The following is a 16,767-nucleotide window of genomic DNA, read 5'->3' as shown; positions in this document are numbered from 1 at the left end:
TTTCGGTATATTTGGCTTTTTGGTATAGGCATAGCTGTTTTCCATGTCAACATAACTACTATATATTTGAAACTTGTGCAAAGAAGGTTACCCAGAATCGCATAAAGGTTGAATCTATTTTACCACACAATAACTCATAAAAGCACAAAACCTCCAATCACTTTTAATCGCTGCTGAAATAGGCTTGGTGTAAAAATGGAACATTGAAGAACTATTTGCTACATAAGGTTCACAGAGCTGAGATTATGTTACGAAAAGAATATTAGGAATTTTTGCGTTCTATCACTGAGATTACTGCTATTACAGTATATTAGTATGGATTGTAGTAATGTTAATCTGTGCACCAGAGCTGTACAAAGCTTTGCTAAAATGTTCACATTTGGTTTAGGTTTTGTTCATTAAAATGGAAGTAAAACTATAACTGCGCTGCCTGTTTCCTAGTTAGGCTCAATTTCAGAGATTAGGTTCACAGCTAGCTGGCACTTCACAGTTGGTAAATAGATGCTGCAATGTCCTACATCTTTTTTGGAAAGATGGAAAATGCAATGCTAGTTTTCAGTGTGAATCATTGGCTTATTTACAGCAGCCAACATCACAAAGGAGCTGATCTGCAATTGCTGGTAAAGTGATAATTTAATGGCAGCATCTGTTTAATTTTACCCAATGTATATCATATATCTGGTCTTGATGCATTAAATGAAATAAAATTAAGAAACTCTAACTGATTGATGGGTTATTATCATCGGAGACAGATGGGGCACATAGTGCCGATCTAGAGAAATGCAAAGACTAAACAGATAAACTTGCATTTCATCTTAATTGTGTGAATCAGGCTTGTGGAGAAGGGAAATTGAATGGTCTGCCCACTAACTGTTGCTGAGTAGTAAAAGGAATAACGAGTATTTTATAAGCTGTAACATTTTTTGTGGCTAATGTTACACTTACTACTCCTTAGCAAAAAATTATAGGACTCTGTCAACTCAAAATCCACAGTTGTTGGCACAATTAATTTGTTTTCATGCTGGGATCCACATATTTGAAAACCAGAAATTTATTTTACATTTTAATAGATGTTTCACATCTTGACATGGTTGTACAAAATATTTTTTAACGAACAATATCCCTTTGGAAACCCTGCCATTTATGATTCTGATAATTTGTTAAACATCTTGGAATTCTGAAAACTTTCCAAGTATTCACAGTTAAGTAGCTACACAAAAGCAGCCAAGGCCACAAGAAAGTCAAATTTTCTTATAGTTCCCAGTCAAATTTATTTTTTAAAAGAGTATAGGGGGTCATTTTGTGACAGGCTGAAAAATTGGTGCTGTGCTAATAAGACTTGCCTAGTAGACCGTCTAGTTTCAGCATGCTATTTTAGTCCTAATTGCTGATAACCATAGTTTGAATTTGACCGGTGGTACTGAAGCAGACACCTGCAGGTTTAGCACTCAAACACTCTTTAGAAGCAATTTTGGTAGAGCAGTGTATGTGGGCTCCACACATGCACTTCCACTAAAATTGTGGAGTGAGCTGGCTGACATACAGTGGCAGATTTCAGGCTAGCTAAGAAAATCGAAGGAGAGGGCGCAAAAGTTTGGGCATAGCACTTGATATCCTGATTGAGGAGGGGTATGTGTAAGCACAGGGGTTGAGAGTTCTACTTTGCCCACCTTCCTCTCTATCCTGCAGCAGCTGGATGCTGCACTGCCTGGGCTCATTTTATCCTCCCATTCCTCCTGCAAACCTAGCAAATGCTCATGACCAAGCACTCCCTTTCACCTTGTGATTTCTATGAGGTGTCTAATAAACTAGAGTAGCACAGCAATTACTCTTCTTAGGTGAACTCCTCAGAGAATTCTCAGAATAAATGTTGAAAGTATTGAAGTCTTGACAAACTGTCTTTAGAAAGTCTCCCGTGTGTTTCAAAAGTTCTTTTCAAACATCTAGCAGCAAGTGAACAGTAAGACGTGGTACATCTTTAAGCAGCGATCCTGATCCTCAGTGACAATTTGTTTATTCCTGAACAGCTGGTCGTTGTTAGCTGAGGGTATTGGGTCAAGCGTTAACCACCAAGATGCAGTGCAGCCTTGTTAATGAGGACCATCAGGGAATTTAAGTGGCAGTCAGCTCCTTGATGATCCTCCTGGCATGCTTCATATTCTTGATCAAAATGGCCTCTTGCACTAAACACAAGCTAAAACAGTGTTTCAGTTCAAGACTCTGTTGCCACCTGGGAGGCTCTTTAGTCCCTAAAGAAGTCAACCCATTGTATGTTTTTTTTTGCATCTAACACAGGCACACAATTATCATTCTTGTAACAGTTCCAAAGTGGATTTTTGGGGTAAATTTTTAGTGCTGAAATTTGGAGAAATACATCCGTTTTTTTTAATGTCAATAAGAGCACTTTGTTACGGTGAATGTAAAATAAGTGTTAATCATTAATATACATTCTTTGTACATTACAAATCATAGTGCCAAGTCCTGCACATATAGCATTTGATTGACAGATGTCAGTGTCTAAAAGTGAGGCAAGTTGTGTTGGTGATCAAAAAACAGATAATGAGCACTACAGCATTATAATTAATGCAGGAATCTCTTGTTATACATATATTGGTTGACATTGTTCACATTGCACATGCTGTATGTGTTAGTAAGGCACGTTCTGTCCTTTTTTTCCTTCCAACTTGAAGGATTGTGATTATGCCTGGCTTTCAATCTAACCGTGAAGAACATAGCATAATTTTTAAAATATATTATTTCACAGGATGTGGGCGTCGCTGGTTAGGCCAGCATTTATTGCCCATCCCTAATTGCCCTGGAGAAGGTAGTGGTGAGCTGCCTTCTTGACCTGCTGCAATCCATGTGGTGTGGGTACAGTCCTGTTAGGGAGGGAGTTCCAGGATTTTGATCCAGCGACAAGTGAAGGAACGATAATATAGTTCCAAGTCAGGATGATGTGTGGCTTGGAGGGGAATTTGCAGGTGTTGGTGTTCCCATTCATCTGCTGCCCTTGTCCTTCTAGATGACAATGGTCATGGGTTTGGAATGTGCTGTTGGTGAGTTGCTGCAGAACATCTTGTAGATGATAAGAGCAGGAATAGGGCATTTAGCCCATTGAGCCCACCCAGCCATTCAGTAAGATCATGACTGATCTGATTGTGACTTGAACTCCTCTTTCCTGACAGCCACTGCCCCCTTCCCCCCACCCACCCCCCCAAATTACCATTGATTCCCTTGTAGATCAAAAGTCTGCCTAACACAGCCTTGAATATACTCGATGGCCCAGCCTCCACTCCGCTCTCTGGGGTAGTGAATTCTAAAGATTAACACCCTCTCAGAGAAGAAATTCCTCCTCATCTCCATCTTAACTTAAACAGGAGACTCCTTATTTTGAAATTGTGCCTCCTAATTCTAGATTCCCGATGAGGGGAAACATCATCCCAGCATTTACCTTATCAAGGCTCCTCAAAATTTTAAATATTTCATTAAGATCACCGCTTGCTTTTCTAAACTCCAATCAGTATAAGTTCAATATGCTCAACCTTACCTCATAACACAACCCTGTCATCCCAGGAATCAGCCTAGTTTACCTTCTTTGAACTAATTCCAATGCAAGTATATCCCTCTTTAAATGAGACCAAAAATTTATGCCGTATTCCATATGTGGTCTCATCAATGCCCTGTACAGTTGTAACAAGACTTCCCTACTTTTAAACTCTATTGTGCTTGAGATAAAGCCCAACATTCCACTTGCCTTCCTAATTACTTGCTGCACTTGCACGTTAATTTTTTTGTGACTCATGTACAAGGGCACGCAGATCCCTCTATAACGCAGCATTCTCTGTTTAAATAATATTCTGCTTTTCTATTCTTCCCACCAAGGTGGATAACCTCACATTTTCCCACATTATACCCCATCTGCCAAATTTTTGCCCACTGACTTAGCCTACCTATATCCCTTTGCATCCTCCTCACAACTTGCTTTCCTACCTATCTTTGTTAATACCGTTATGAAACTGTAATATGGATTTTAAGGAACTGTATTGGAAAGACCTAAGACAGGTCTGTTAGGCGGTTACAGCTAAAATGTCCTGGTGACAGACCTGTGGTGCATTTTCAATGTTTTCTGTTTCTTTGTTTCAAATTTTCTGCACGTATATTTTTTTTATTTCTTTATCGAAACCTTTGTGATGTACTGATGTTGCACTTTATTTGATAAGACTTTTCATAAGGAAACAGCTCTTTATCCCTCTAGTAGTATACAGACAGAGGAAATTAATTCTATCAGAATAATTTGTTTTTGTCCATCAGTGAATAGTTTTATTGACACATTGGCACTGTCAAGCAGCAAAGACAGCTTGCTCCAGTGAATTAGTGTTAAAGTTTTGAGCCCTTTCCACTGGTACTATAAGATGTTTTTCATTTTTCAAAATACATCTGGATACATTATTTTTGTTTCCTCTAATTGCATCAAGACATTACAGGACTGTTGTTTAAAACAGAAAATTGGATAATTTACTTGTTGACTTGCCCTCTGGAATTGAATACACTAGGCCCCCTCTATAAACCCATCTGTGGTATAATGAAGTTCCATCTTGGACCCCAAAATTTTCATTCCACAAATGTGGAAAATGGAAACTTGTAGGGAGATTCATACAACATGGGCCCTGGACACATTGGGAGGATAAAACTTGAGTGCTAGTCACCAGCATGTGAAATAGGATGGTCTCACCTATAATTTGGTCTTGAGACGTGGACCGCGTTATAATAGGGTCTCACTGTAGATGAGCTTTCAAAACGTTGCTGCAGTTGTAAAATTGTACTGCATTTTTTAGGAGTAACAACCTGTGCTACTGGAGTTGCCAACCCTCAAGGATTGGCCTGGAGTCCCCAGGAATTGAAGATCAATCTCCAGGACACTGCTGTTTGCAACCCTGGAAAAAATCATTGGGACATTAAAAAAGATTTCTTTAAAGATTCCTTTGAATGTTACAAAAATATTGAAAATGGGGCAAATAAAGGCTGATTGGCTCTCAGTCAAGCATCATCCAATTGGGTAATGAGTTTTTTAGAAAGTAGTGCATCACAAAGATGGATGTGTTGGCCGAATAATGAAGGGATTGTGGGGGAAAGTCATATGATGAAACCTCCAGGAATACATTTAGACACAGTTGGCAACCCTGTGTGCTAGTCAGGAGTTGAGTGCTTTTACACTAGAAATGCAATGTGATTGAACAGACAACATTTGCATAAAAGTAGTAAAGCACTGGGAGCAAGTATTTATTTATCATATGGAGCTCGGCCTGCGATGTTTTAAAGGCGGCAACATATTGAAAGATTGAGATGCTTGTCGTGAAAAATGTGAGCTAAGCTTCAGAGTGTGTAATTCTTTACATGTCTTCAAACCTGCAGCCTCCTTTATTTCCTTTCTCTGCTGAGTATTATTAGTGGAAAATTTCCAAAATTAAAGATGACTCTGAGGATGAGAAGGAATAGTTATTATACAGCACTGAGATTATTGCACTGTCATGGAGGAGATTTAATAGAGGTTTTAAAAGTCGTGAAGGACCTTGATAGAGTGCATAGGGAAAGCCTCTTTTGGTTGAGGTGTTATAACAATAGATCTTCAATATAGAATATTAAAAAAGCAAGTGTTGATAGCGGCAGGGAGAAAATCCTTTAAGCAGGTTTATTGGATGATGGAATGTTTTGTCACAGGCAATAGTTAAGACTGAAACCATTATATCTTATAGAAAAAGCAGATAAATATTTAAAGCAGTGAAAGATACAGTGATATAGAGAGAGAATGGGGCAGTGGGATTTATTTTGGATTACTCAGCCAAAGAGCTGCTGCAAATACAAGGAGTCAAATGACCGCCTTTAGTACTACAATCGCCTCAAGCTATTTTTCTCTAAAAAACATCTTATGCTTACAAACCTGAAAAGCATTCAGATTCATAAACTGTACAATTCCTCTTACCGCTTCCAGGTCTGCATCATGTATATTTCTACAATTGTTTGCTGGTTACTACTCCTTGTATTCCATATTCCAGTATTAAGATGATGTTTATTTTGGCTAATAAACATTTTGTAAGATAAATTTGGTCATTGAAAATAATGCTTGTATTTTGCAGCTGCATACTTTTCAATTTTTACTTAATTGAAATATGAAACCACTTGGTTTAATGTTTTCATACCAGTTTACAATCTTAATTTCTGTTGCGGGATGTTATCATGAAACAGGACTTTCTTCCTTCTCTAACTCCTGTAAGCTTCATATCACTAAAATGATGGAAATTCACAAATGTACTACAAGTGTAGTTAAGAGATTTATTATAAAATCTTGCCCAAGCCCCAGTTTATTTTTGGTTAACATCTTTTCTGGACTTCATGCACAAATGTTATATAACTATGCCATCTAGTGACTATATGGTATAATCTTAGCAATTCTTTTTCAACAGCAATCTCAAACTAATTAAATAATTTGTAAATCTAAGGCTACAGTTGTTATTTTTGTGTAAAAAGTTACATAGAGTCTTTAAATACTTTTTGAGATGCCTGTTGGACTTGCTTTTGTTATTTATTTATTGCTTTTCTCTGGAAACTTGTTGTATTTGTTCAGTTGATATCATTAATTGGAGGAAACTGATTTTAATCTGGAAGCTTCTGGTTTTAATAAGCTTGTGCAACCCAGAAGATTAAGTAACCAGAAACAAAAACAAAAATACCTGGAAAGACTCAGCAGGTCTAACAGCATCTGCGGAGAGGATATAGTTGACGTTTCGAGTCCATATGACTCTTCATCAGAACCAAGGAAATAGAGAAATGAGGTTAAATATAAGCTGGTAGAGGGGGGTGAGACAGGTAGAGCTGGATAGAGGGCCAGTGATAGGTGGAGGCAAAGAAGAGATTGCCAAAGATGTCATAGACAAAAGGACAAAGGGGTGTTGACGGTGCTGATATTATTTAAGGAATATGTTAATGGGGACATTAAGGGTAACAAGAAGGACAAGCTAGTAGCAGATGGCCATAGTGGGGGTGGGGTGGGGGGAAGGGATTGAAATGGGCTAAAAGGTGGAGATAAAACAATACATCAAAATAAATTTAAAAATAGGTGGGAAAATAAATTTTTTAAAATGATAAATTATTGGAAAAAGGGGGATCGGAAAGGGGGTGGGGATTGGGGAGAGAGTTCATGATCTGAAATTGTTGAACTCAATATTCAGTCCAGAAGGCTGTAAAGTGCCTAGTCAGAAGATGAGGTGCTGTTCCTCCAGTTTGCATTGAGCTTCACTGGAACATTGCAGCAGGCCAAGGATAGACATGTGGGCATGAGAGCAGGGTGGTGTGTTGAAATGGCAAACGACAGGGAGGTCTGGGTCATGCTTGCAGACGGACCGAAGGTTTTCTGCAAAGCATTCACCCAGTCTGTGTTTGGCCTTTCCAATGTATAGGAGACCGCATTGGGAGCAGCGAATGCAGTAGACTAAATTGAGGGAAGTGCAAGTGAAGCGCTGCTTCACTTGAATGGAGTGTTTGGTCTTCTGACTAGGCACTTTACAGCCTTCCGGACTTAATATTGAGTTCAACAATTTCAGATCATGAACTCTCTCTTCCACCCCCACCCCCTTTCCAATCCCCTTTTTTCCAATAATTTATAATTTTAAAAAAATGTATTTCTTTTCCCACCTATTATTCTATTTATTTCAATCTATTGTTTTATCTCCACCATTTTGATTCCTTCCCCCAACCCCACCCCCACTATGGCCATCTGCCACTAGCTTGTCCTGCTTGCTACCCTTAATGTCCCCATTAGCACATTCATTAGATAATATCACCACCGTCAACACCCCTTTGTCCTTTTGTCTATGACATCTTTGGCAATCTCTTCTTTGCCTCCACCTATTACTGGCTCTCCATCCTGTTCTACCTGTTCCACCCCCCTCTACCAGCGTATATTTCACCTCATCTCTCTATTTCCTTAGTTCTGATGAAGAGTCATAGACTCAAAACATCAACTGTATTCCTCTCCGCAGATGCTATCAGACCTGCTGAGTTTTTCCAGGTATTTTTGTTTTTGTTTCAGATTTCCAGCATTACAGTATTTTGCTTTTATTTTAGTGATTAAATAACCAGCCCTATTTTCATCAAATGGCCACTATTTTTGAATTAAATTTCTTTAAATTTAGTCAGAGGCTAGGAATCGTGCGACCAGTAACTCACCTCCTGACTCCCCAAAGTCTGTCCACCATCTACAAGGAGGAAGCCAGGAGTGTGATGGATTACTCCATACTTGCCTGGATCAGTGCAGCTCCCACAACACTCACGAAGCTTGACACCGTCCAGGACAAAGCAGCCCGTTTGGTTGGCACCACATCCACAAATATGCACTCCCTCCATCACCAACGCACAGTAGCAACAGTGTGTACCAACTACAAGTTGCACTGCAGGAATTCACCAAGGTTCCTTCAACAGCACCTTCCAAACCCATGACCACTACCACCTAGAAGGACAAGGACAGCAGATAGATGGGAGCACCACCACTTGAAAGTTTCCCTCCAAGTCACTCACCATCCCGACTTGGAAATATATCACCGTTCCTTCACTGTTGCTGGATTGAAATCCTGGAACTCCCTCCCTAACAGCACTGTGGGTGTACCTACACCACATGGACTGCAGTGCTTCAAGAAGGCAGCTCACCATCACCTTCTCAAGGGCAACTAGGGATAGGCAATAAATGCTGGCCCAGCGAAGCTCACATCCCGTGAATGATTTAAAAAAAGCAAGTTGCAAATTCCTGCTGCTTTTGTTTAATTGATAAATTTTTGGAGAATTATAATTCCCCCAATATCCTATCAATAATGCAATGGGAGATCCACTAGAAATGAATCAAAAAGTCTTGCCTATACCACTTAGTTCCTCCATGTATCACATTTCCTGTAATATGTTTGCCATCACTTCTTGCTGATAATGCAATCCTGCTATTTCTGCAGTTCCTCAAGGACATATCCTTTCCCCCTCTTTTTCCTCATGAGCCTGCTGCCCCAAGTAAGGAAATATTGATAAGTATACATGTGGAGAAATCGACTGGTATGAAATAGAAAGACCAGCTTCAGAGCCACCTATTGATTGTGTAAATATTCTCTGAGGAGCAATGCAACTCATACAGTATACTGTATATTGAAGCCTCTTTTAATCTGTGTAATTCATAGAAAAACACAAACCTTGGGCAATGTTTTGAAAGAAAGATGGTCTAAGTAATTATTATTAGCTCTTCAATATGTGTGGATGAGATTGATTTAATGAAAGCAGCCTATATTCAATAATACTCACTTTTAGCAGTAACATAGAGTTCCATTAGATTTGATTAGACACACACATTTTTGTTTTATCACTAAGATGCTTACTTTTCTTGTGACCATTCCAATGTCATTAGCAATTAGAGAACATCTTTTGCAATTTAAAAATAGCAAGTGCATGTAACAGAGTAAAAGCTATGATATTCTTGTTATTGAAAAACATTTGGATACCAGTTGAACAAAAAAATTGCAAATGAGAAGCAAAAACAAAAGGCTGAAAATGCACAGCAGATCATCAACATCTGTAAAGAGGGGAAAAAAGCAGATTATGATATTTCCAGAGTGTACCCTTCATGAGAGTACACATCCAAACATTATAACCTGTCTTTTCTCTTTACAGATGCTGATGACCAGCAGTGTATTTTCAGCCTTTTGTTTTTCCTTCTCATTTGCAATTTTTTTTTTGTTTAACTGATATTGGGGGCCCTGTCATATCCAAATGTTTTTCAATAACACAGAATATCACAGTTTTTGCTCTGTAACAAGCACTGTGTATAGTCAATATGTTCCATTGTTTACACTGTGCAGTAGCAGTATTTTAATTATTGTACCCATAAGTATCTAGTATAATTTCTATACTTGCATCCAGTTTTGTGTACACTGAATTTACAGTTCATACAAACTACAATCCCTCATAGATTGCACAACGCAATAGCATTTCAAAGCATGGCATTATATTGCAATGTATAGCATTGAATTACCTGCAAATGTGTCAATTGAAAAAGGAAAAAAATGATTTTAGAATGGAAATCCCAGTGGAGAAACTATTCCTTTGCAGTACATTACTCATTTTTTCTATTTCATTACTATAAATATTTCTCAATTCTCATAGCAGAGTACAAACTCAATTGACTCTTCCTGGTTGCTTTGATGCTTTAGTTTATAAGTATCATCCATCTTTCTTCATGTTTACAGTTTTTTTTCTCTCTAACATGTAGTCTTTTTACCATATTTAAGTAATGGCACTACTGGTGAATGTTGAAAGGGAAGTGGAGAATGTAATCCTTTACAAATGGGACTAAGAATTATCAGTTATATAATTTTAGTCAATTTCTATAGCAAGGAAATGATGAGTAACAACCCAACCCAATAGTCTTAAACAAGTCAATAAAGTGTAGACCAAGAAGAGGGATATGTTTTTTGAATGGAGAAACAATTGCTTCCCCACTCAAATTTAATTTCTCTAAGCAACCATTGTTATGATATATGTTTCAATAAAGATCTGTTTGTGAATGACGTTATGGAGTGAATTTCTGATTCTACTGTGTTTATTTCCTTTTCAGGAATTCATCGAATTATCAAAAAGACTAATCAGTGACACTTATTTGAAGGAAAGCATTGTGGCTAAAGCCAAAGAATATGTAGAGAAACACCATTCCTGGAATACAGAAAGGGAGACTTATTGGAAGCTTACCGCAAACCTGCTTTAAATGGCATCAGCCAAGTTTAGCACTTGGGTACAATTGTTTAAAATAGGCAGCTTTCTGATGGAACTGCATTTTATAATGAATATTATGGGGATTATGAGAATGAATTTTAAAAGGGAATGTTAAAATCATTTTCTGTACCCTCATGGTTGATCAGGTAATATTTTACAGCAATAGATAATTTATACCTAGTGACCAGATTCTTGACTGAGATTTAGCTTGTGTGACTTATAGACTTCACTCTCTACCAGTGCATTTTTTGTTTGTTTCCATAATCCCTGTGTTTTAATGAATTCCATGTCACTGCAATATTGTCATACGCAGCACACATCAAGAAAGTCCCATCTTGCTGGTCCTTACTTTAATAGCTGGTATTTTTCCTGAGCTCTGCACTTCCATGGTTACTTAAGCTAGCAAACACAACCTTATTTGTTTTCTTGAAGTCAATATTAATGGTAATCTAGCTGTAGCCGGACACCTATTCAACAAAACAAATGGGAAGGGAGGAAAGAAACAGCATTGTTTTTTAAATTCAATTGTGAATCATTTCAGTGCAGTATTAATGAACATGTGCATGCTCACACCATGATAGCACAGTATGAAATCCTACACACTATTAATGAGATCAAGATTAAAACAGTGTTAATTTAGTGAGCTACTGAATAATATTTGCACTGCTAATCATGGTGGTGCGTTATTTGTCAGCAGTCTCCTGATAATGAAATTTATCCCTTGAACTCCATCTACTTTCAATAAATCTCATTCTATTTTGTGCTTACGAACCTGAGTTTAGTACTGGTATCAAAAGCTACTGTAACATTTGGAAATAACAGTGGGACTTGAAACAAAACAGGGAGCACTGCAAATAAACAACAGGCCAATTAGCACTTGAGAAAAAAACTGGGCCCGCAGAGGCATTTTACCCTAAACACTAACCTATCTTTTTACTTGACAGTTGTTGACTAAACTGTGTATTTCTGGACATTTATTTTTTGGCCCAGATTTAGTGTTTGTAATTGTTTGGTGACCAAAATATTCACTTGAGGGCTTTTCTTTTTGACACATGCAGATCTTCTAGTACTCCTCCTGTCTGCATCTCCCTTTGAGAAAAAAGTCCCACCATCTTGTCAACCTGCAGTTTCCTTAATAGCTCGCATTTATTCTAATATCTACACAAATAGAGTTTCCTAAATACTGTAATTCAGTAGTATGTTGCTATTGTGGATGTTAATCAAAGTGAGAAGCCTTTCATTCAGTCAAGACATCTAACTTCCCACATTTCAGTATTACCAAAGAAAACATAAAAAATCACTAAAGGTGTTTCTGAGAATGCCTGATCTCTTTAAAAACTGCAAGCCCTCAAAAAATGATTTAAGCTCACATTTATCAAATGAAATATAACTCCTTTAACTGGTCTTCAGTCATCCAGCTGAAGAGTTGCAGTAGATGTGCACCTGAACGTTCGACATATCAATGCTCAGGAGTTAACATATTGCACTACCATCCCTATTACCAGCCTCTAAACATCAGCTAAAATCTGGCTGCAGAAACTTGAAAATACAATTGCTTTGGCACAGATCTGCAGAGTTAATTTAGGGACATTGGATGTCTCAAGTAGGTGTTGGTGTTGGAGGTCATTCTAAATCCACCTACCAAATAAAGCCTGGGATGTCAATATTAGTTTGAACCATTGTAACCCAAATTAAGTGGAACCAAATAGGCTGATGGTCTTTATATTTATAGCATAGGATACACTTTAATTCTACTCTTATCAGGAGCACTCTTTCAGCCTTTTGCCTTAATGTTGACTTTTAAGATCAAAAGAACTGCAATGACTTTCCCAGTAATTTGTTTATAACATCGCTAGCTCAGAATTGCCATTCTGCATGATGGAATTTGGATAGTAGCACTTGATGTTTGCACCATTTTTATATAATTAGTAAACTGCTGGTTATTGAACAAATCACTTGATATAATCTTCATTTTACCTTCAACTTGAAATATAATCATTCAGAAATTAGTCATTAACTATATCTGCCATTTGAATAATAAAACTATCCTTAGAATGTTTAAGAAAAATGCAGAAATGTTCCTATAAAATTATGTACTGGTGCAGTAAGTCTCCTGTTACTTTATTCGTGGCATGCATTGGTTGAAGAAACCAATATTCCAGTCTATAAATCTCACCAAACATTAAAGTAACATGGTAAGCTTAGATCCTCTGATATACATATTTCCAGCCATTCTGGATAGAGAGTTCACTTTAAGCTAAGTAACATGTGACACTGTAATACTGCCATTAGCTAATTATGGGATCAAGAGGGAAGTAAAGATGTAATGAGAACGGAAAAGGATGGTTTGGTCACGAAAGTGTAATAACTCTTATAATATTATTGTGATTTATTGTAAAAGTAGGTTAATAGTAGGGTTTGGGTAGTTTCCCTGTGAGTGTGTGGGATTTAATTGAATTGGAGACAGCTGATCTGGAGGCTTTGACTCATCAAAAGAAGCTAAGTTTGAAATGCTAAATACATAAACATGGCTGAAGTCTTAGAATATGAGTTGAGGAGAATTTGCACTTTTACCAATCAGGGTAGTTTGAATTTCAAAGAGATGCTAGAATGTTGCACCTAGCCAGAGAAGCTAGGCCAAGCAGTGTGTTTATTTTTCCCAAAGATTACTGATAACATTAGCACCATGAATAGATTTATATTATGAAAAAAGTAAAGTTCCAAAGACATATGGGAACAATGGAATTTACATTAAGAGGGAGAACCATGCATAAAGGATTGTGGCTATATGTCATGGAAGGCATTGTAAGATCTACCAGAAGTTTTGCACATTAAGCCTGCTGTCTACAGAAACCAAAGCTGGGAAAAGCCATTTTGAATTCTACTGTCCAGAGTATTGTGGTAACGTGCTGGCATCTATTTAAAATCTTATTTTTTAACTGTTGCCTTAACAGGGATGTAACTGGAAGCCAGATCAATTAGGGGTTTTAGGACTTATTATAGTAATAATTTGTAGACCTATGTCTACAAATCTTTTCTTTTGTTAATAAATGTTTAATTTAGTTTTCTGAAATAATCTCTGAAGTCTTGATGGGCTTATTACTTCAGAATTCAGGGCACAGATCTCGAAATAAAATACAAATTGCAAAACTGTTGTGACCATGTGATCAAGTTTCCCTTGTGGATTTGATCCACCTGGCGGATCTGCTGTGTCATAACAGGCTTTCACACCCATATTTGCACCTGGTTTTCAATAGAGGACAAAATAATGTGCTTTATTTTTATATTGGAGTTGTGGTTTAAAAATATGTGTATTCCATGATATAAGATGAAAGTTGTGGAAGTATTTCTCAATAAAAAATGTTTTTGGACTTGAAATGTGTTGTTTCAGAGCAGTTTATTGGTCACTACTAAGGCATGAGAATGACCAGTTTCTCTTTAAAGAACAGGAGCTCTTAGTCAATGGCCTCCCTTGTGCTGTATCATTCTATGATTTTGTAACTGAAGTTCAAATAAGGCACCCCAGTCAATAGAATGCTCTTTGGAGAAATTCAGAACTTGCCATTTATTCCCAGAATCCAACCAAAATGGTGCATCTCATTCACAGTGTGATAATAACATTGGTGACCCAGTTTCCTGGGCCTGAATTTTTCCCTCATGGAGGGCGCGCAATCGGGCCCAGGAGTGGTCGGGAAACGGGCCCCTGACCACGATTTCACACTGGCTGGCCAATTAACAGCCAGCCAGCATGAAACATGCACTGAAGAGCTCAGCGCTGCGAGGGTGGGGGCGGGAAGAGAGCAGGCAACAACATCGCGTGGGCACGTGTGAGCACCTGGAGAGAGCTCCCTAAAGGCAGACAGCTGCAGACCTGCAAATAATAAAATCATAAAAAAGCTGCAAAGAAATGTCCATGCAGCACAATCAAGCACCTAAAAGCATAAAAAAGCTGTCCCCAGATATTTCTTATTTTATTTCCTAATGCAGATTTCATCCCACCTTTGAATGAGGTTTCATGAAAAATGTAAAGGCCTCCTGGCCAATTTGCTGGTCTGCAAACTGTACAGTTGGACAGGCCACAAAAAATCGAATTCAATTACGCCATTAATGGGCTTAATTGTCAGTGGCCATGGTTTCGGCTGCTGCTTGTCCGCCGAGCAAAATATCAAAATATCACACGAGTGCATGATGACATCAGGACGCTCGCCCAACATCATATCATGCAATTTTACGCCCAATTGGGTCACGTGCCACCCACCTGCGGAATGTAAAATTCTGCCCCTGGAATATCATGATCAGTTTGCCATAAACCATGCCAAACCAAAAGTCACACTTTAAGCTTCAAACTTACACTGAAATTTCCTGGAAAAATTATTTGAATATATTATTGTGACCATAATAGAGAATCAGGGGCCATTCAAAATGGAACAGCTTTTAGCCATATTTATCAATGAACTAATCAAGCAGGCTCGATGGGCTGTGTGTTCTACTCCTATTTCTTGCATTCTTGTGTTATAGATCAGTATTGGCATAGCTGGAGTCATAGCATTCTGAAGTTTAAGTCCTTTTCCTATGCTGAGCTTGATCACTTAAAGTAAATTGTTTGAGTTATGGGCATATTCTGCTGCTACATTCAATATTCAGGCATATTCAGGTTTTATTTTTTAGCCATTTATTTGTAAGATGCATTAGGAATTTAAAAGATTAACTAAGTGTCAAGTTAAAAATACCATCACTTTCATCAATGGCTTGTGCAAGCTCTTCAGTGCTCTACATTGCACAAAATATACACTAAACTAAGCATACAGTGACAAAAAAGTGTTTTTGTTTTTTTATGCTCAGAATTTAAAACATCAAGAAAGATTTTGTTTTAATCATGTTTTGAACTCATGAATTTAAATACATTCACAGGTCAAATAAGTTGATTTGATGATTTTGGATTTCTCTCAAGAACACTACTTAAGAATGAACACGATAACTTATTTTTGTTGATGAATTGTCAAAAAGCCTATTTTTTCATATTGTATATACATAAAGGTCCATTCGTATGATTCTACACTACAGACATGATGTGCCACAGCTTTTACTCTCTTCCAAGTTACCTTTGCCTTTATGTCATTTTTTGGAAGTCCTGTACAATGAGTACAAATTGTTTAGGTTGACGGACCAGTCCAAAAAACCGACCAATTCCAATAAATATTGGTTATTAGTGCAATACAATTTAGCAGATGTGACTCAAAATCCACACTATTAGAATATTTACCATACTATTCAACAAAGAAACAGTTACAATGTGCAATTGGATTTTAATGCGGTAGGATGGGATGCCTTATGGTTCATAAGCACTCCATTTCCAGACCTAGAAAGAAATGCACATGGGCTGGTGATATTTGGAAGAAGCAATATATTTTAAGCAATATATTAACAAACTCTTAATGAGTCAGGCACTAAGATTGAAATTTTGGGATTTGGATAAGAAAACTATTTCTAATATATGCAATATAATTATTTTTTTTTTAAAACAGGCCAATAATACTGTGGACTAAGTGTACCATTATGAAAGGAGTCTGCCAAGTAACTTGAGCTCTATTCAAACGGTCAACTGGAGGATATTAGAGTCAATTCATAACGATGCATTTGTAGTGAGAAGAAAATGTAGAGACTCAATGATTTTTGTAAGATGTGGAGGTATTTGTATTGACTTAATAAAACAAAGTAAATTGCTTTAATTTCAAGTAGTGTTATTGCGATATTGCCAGTTGGGTTGTGTAGCTGAAAGTCACAAGCCAAGCTGCATATTTTCACTTTTACCTTTCTGCACTCCACAGAGAAGCATATTTCCCTGTATCACAGTATCTGAATCTTTGGGGAGTAACTCAGAAGGAAAACAAATTGTCTGATTAAATCAAGGTTTGCTTTGCCTCAACAGATTTGGCACATCTGGAGCTAATGGTGCTCTTTGCAAAGCTG

General features: G+C 37.6%; 1 protein-coding gene across 9 annotated transcripts in view; it reads left to right on the top strand.

Annotated features, from left to right (window-relative positions):
* The window catches only part of glt1d1 (glycosyltransferase 1 domain containing 1), an 85,730-nt gene extending 69,354 nt beyond the window's left edge, over positions 1-16,376 (top strand). For 5 of the 9 annotated variants that reach the window (XM_041202530.1, XM_041202524.1, XM_041202526.1 and 2 more), the window contains one exon: positions 10,643-14,175. In XM_041202530.1, the coding sequence (XP_041058464.1) occupies positions 10,643-10,789 (147 nt within the window). In that variant the 3' untranslated portion in view covers positions 10,790-14,175. Of the gene's footprint in view, positions 1-10,642; positions 14,176-16,322 lie in introns of those variants that run through there. The other 4 variants (XR_005944772.1, XR_005944771.1, XR_005944770.1 and 1 more) reach the window with 2 other exon arrangements.
* The last annotated feature ends 391 nt before the right edge of the window (positions 16,377-16,767 follow it).

The sequence above is a fragment of the Carcharodon carcharias genome, chromosome 13 (assembly GCF_017639515.1).
Source record: "Carcharodon carcharias isolate sCarCar2 chromosome 13, sCarCar2.pri, whole genome shotgun sequence".
NCBI lineage: Eukaryota > Metazoa > Chordata > Chondrichthyes > Lamniformes > Lamnidae > Carcharodon > Carcharodon carcharias.
The sequence above is the reverse complement of the archived record's forward strand: the minus strand, read 5'-3'. Positions and strand labels throughout refer to the sequence as shown.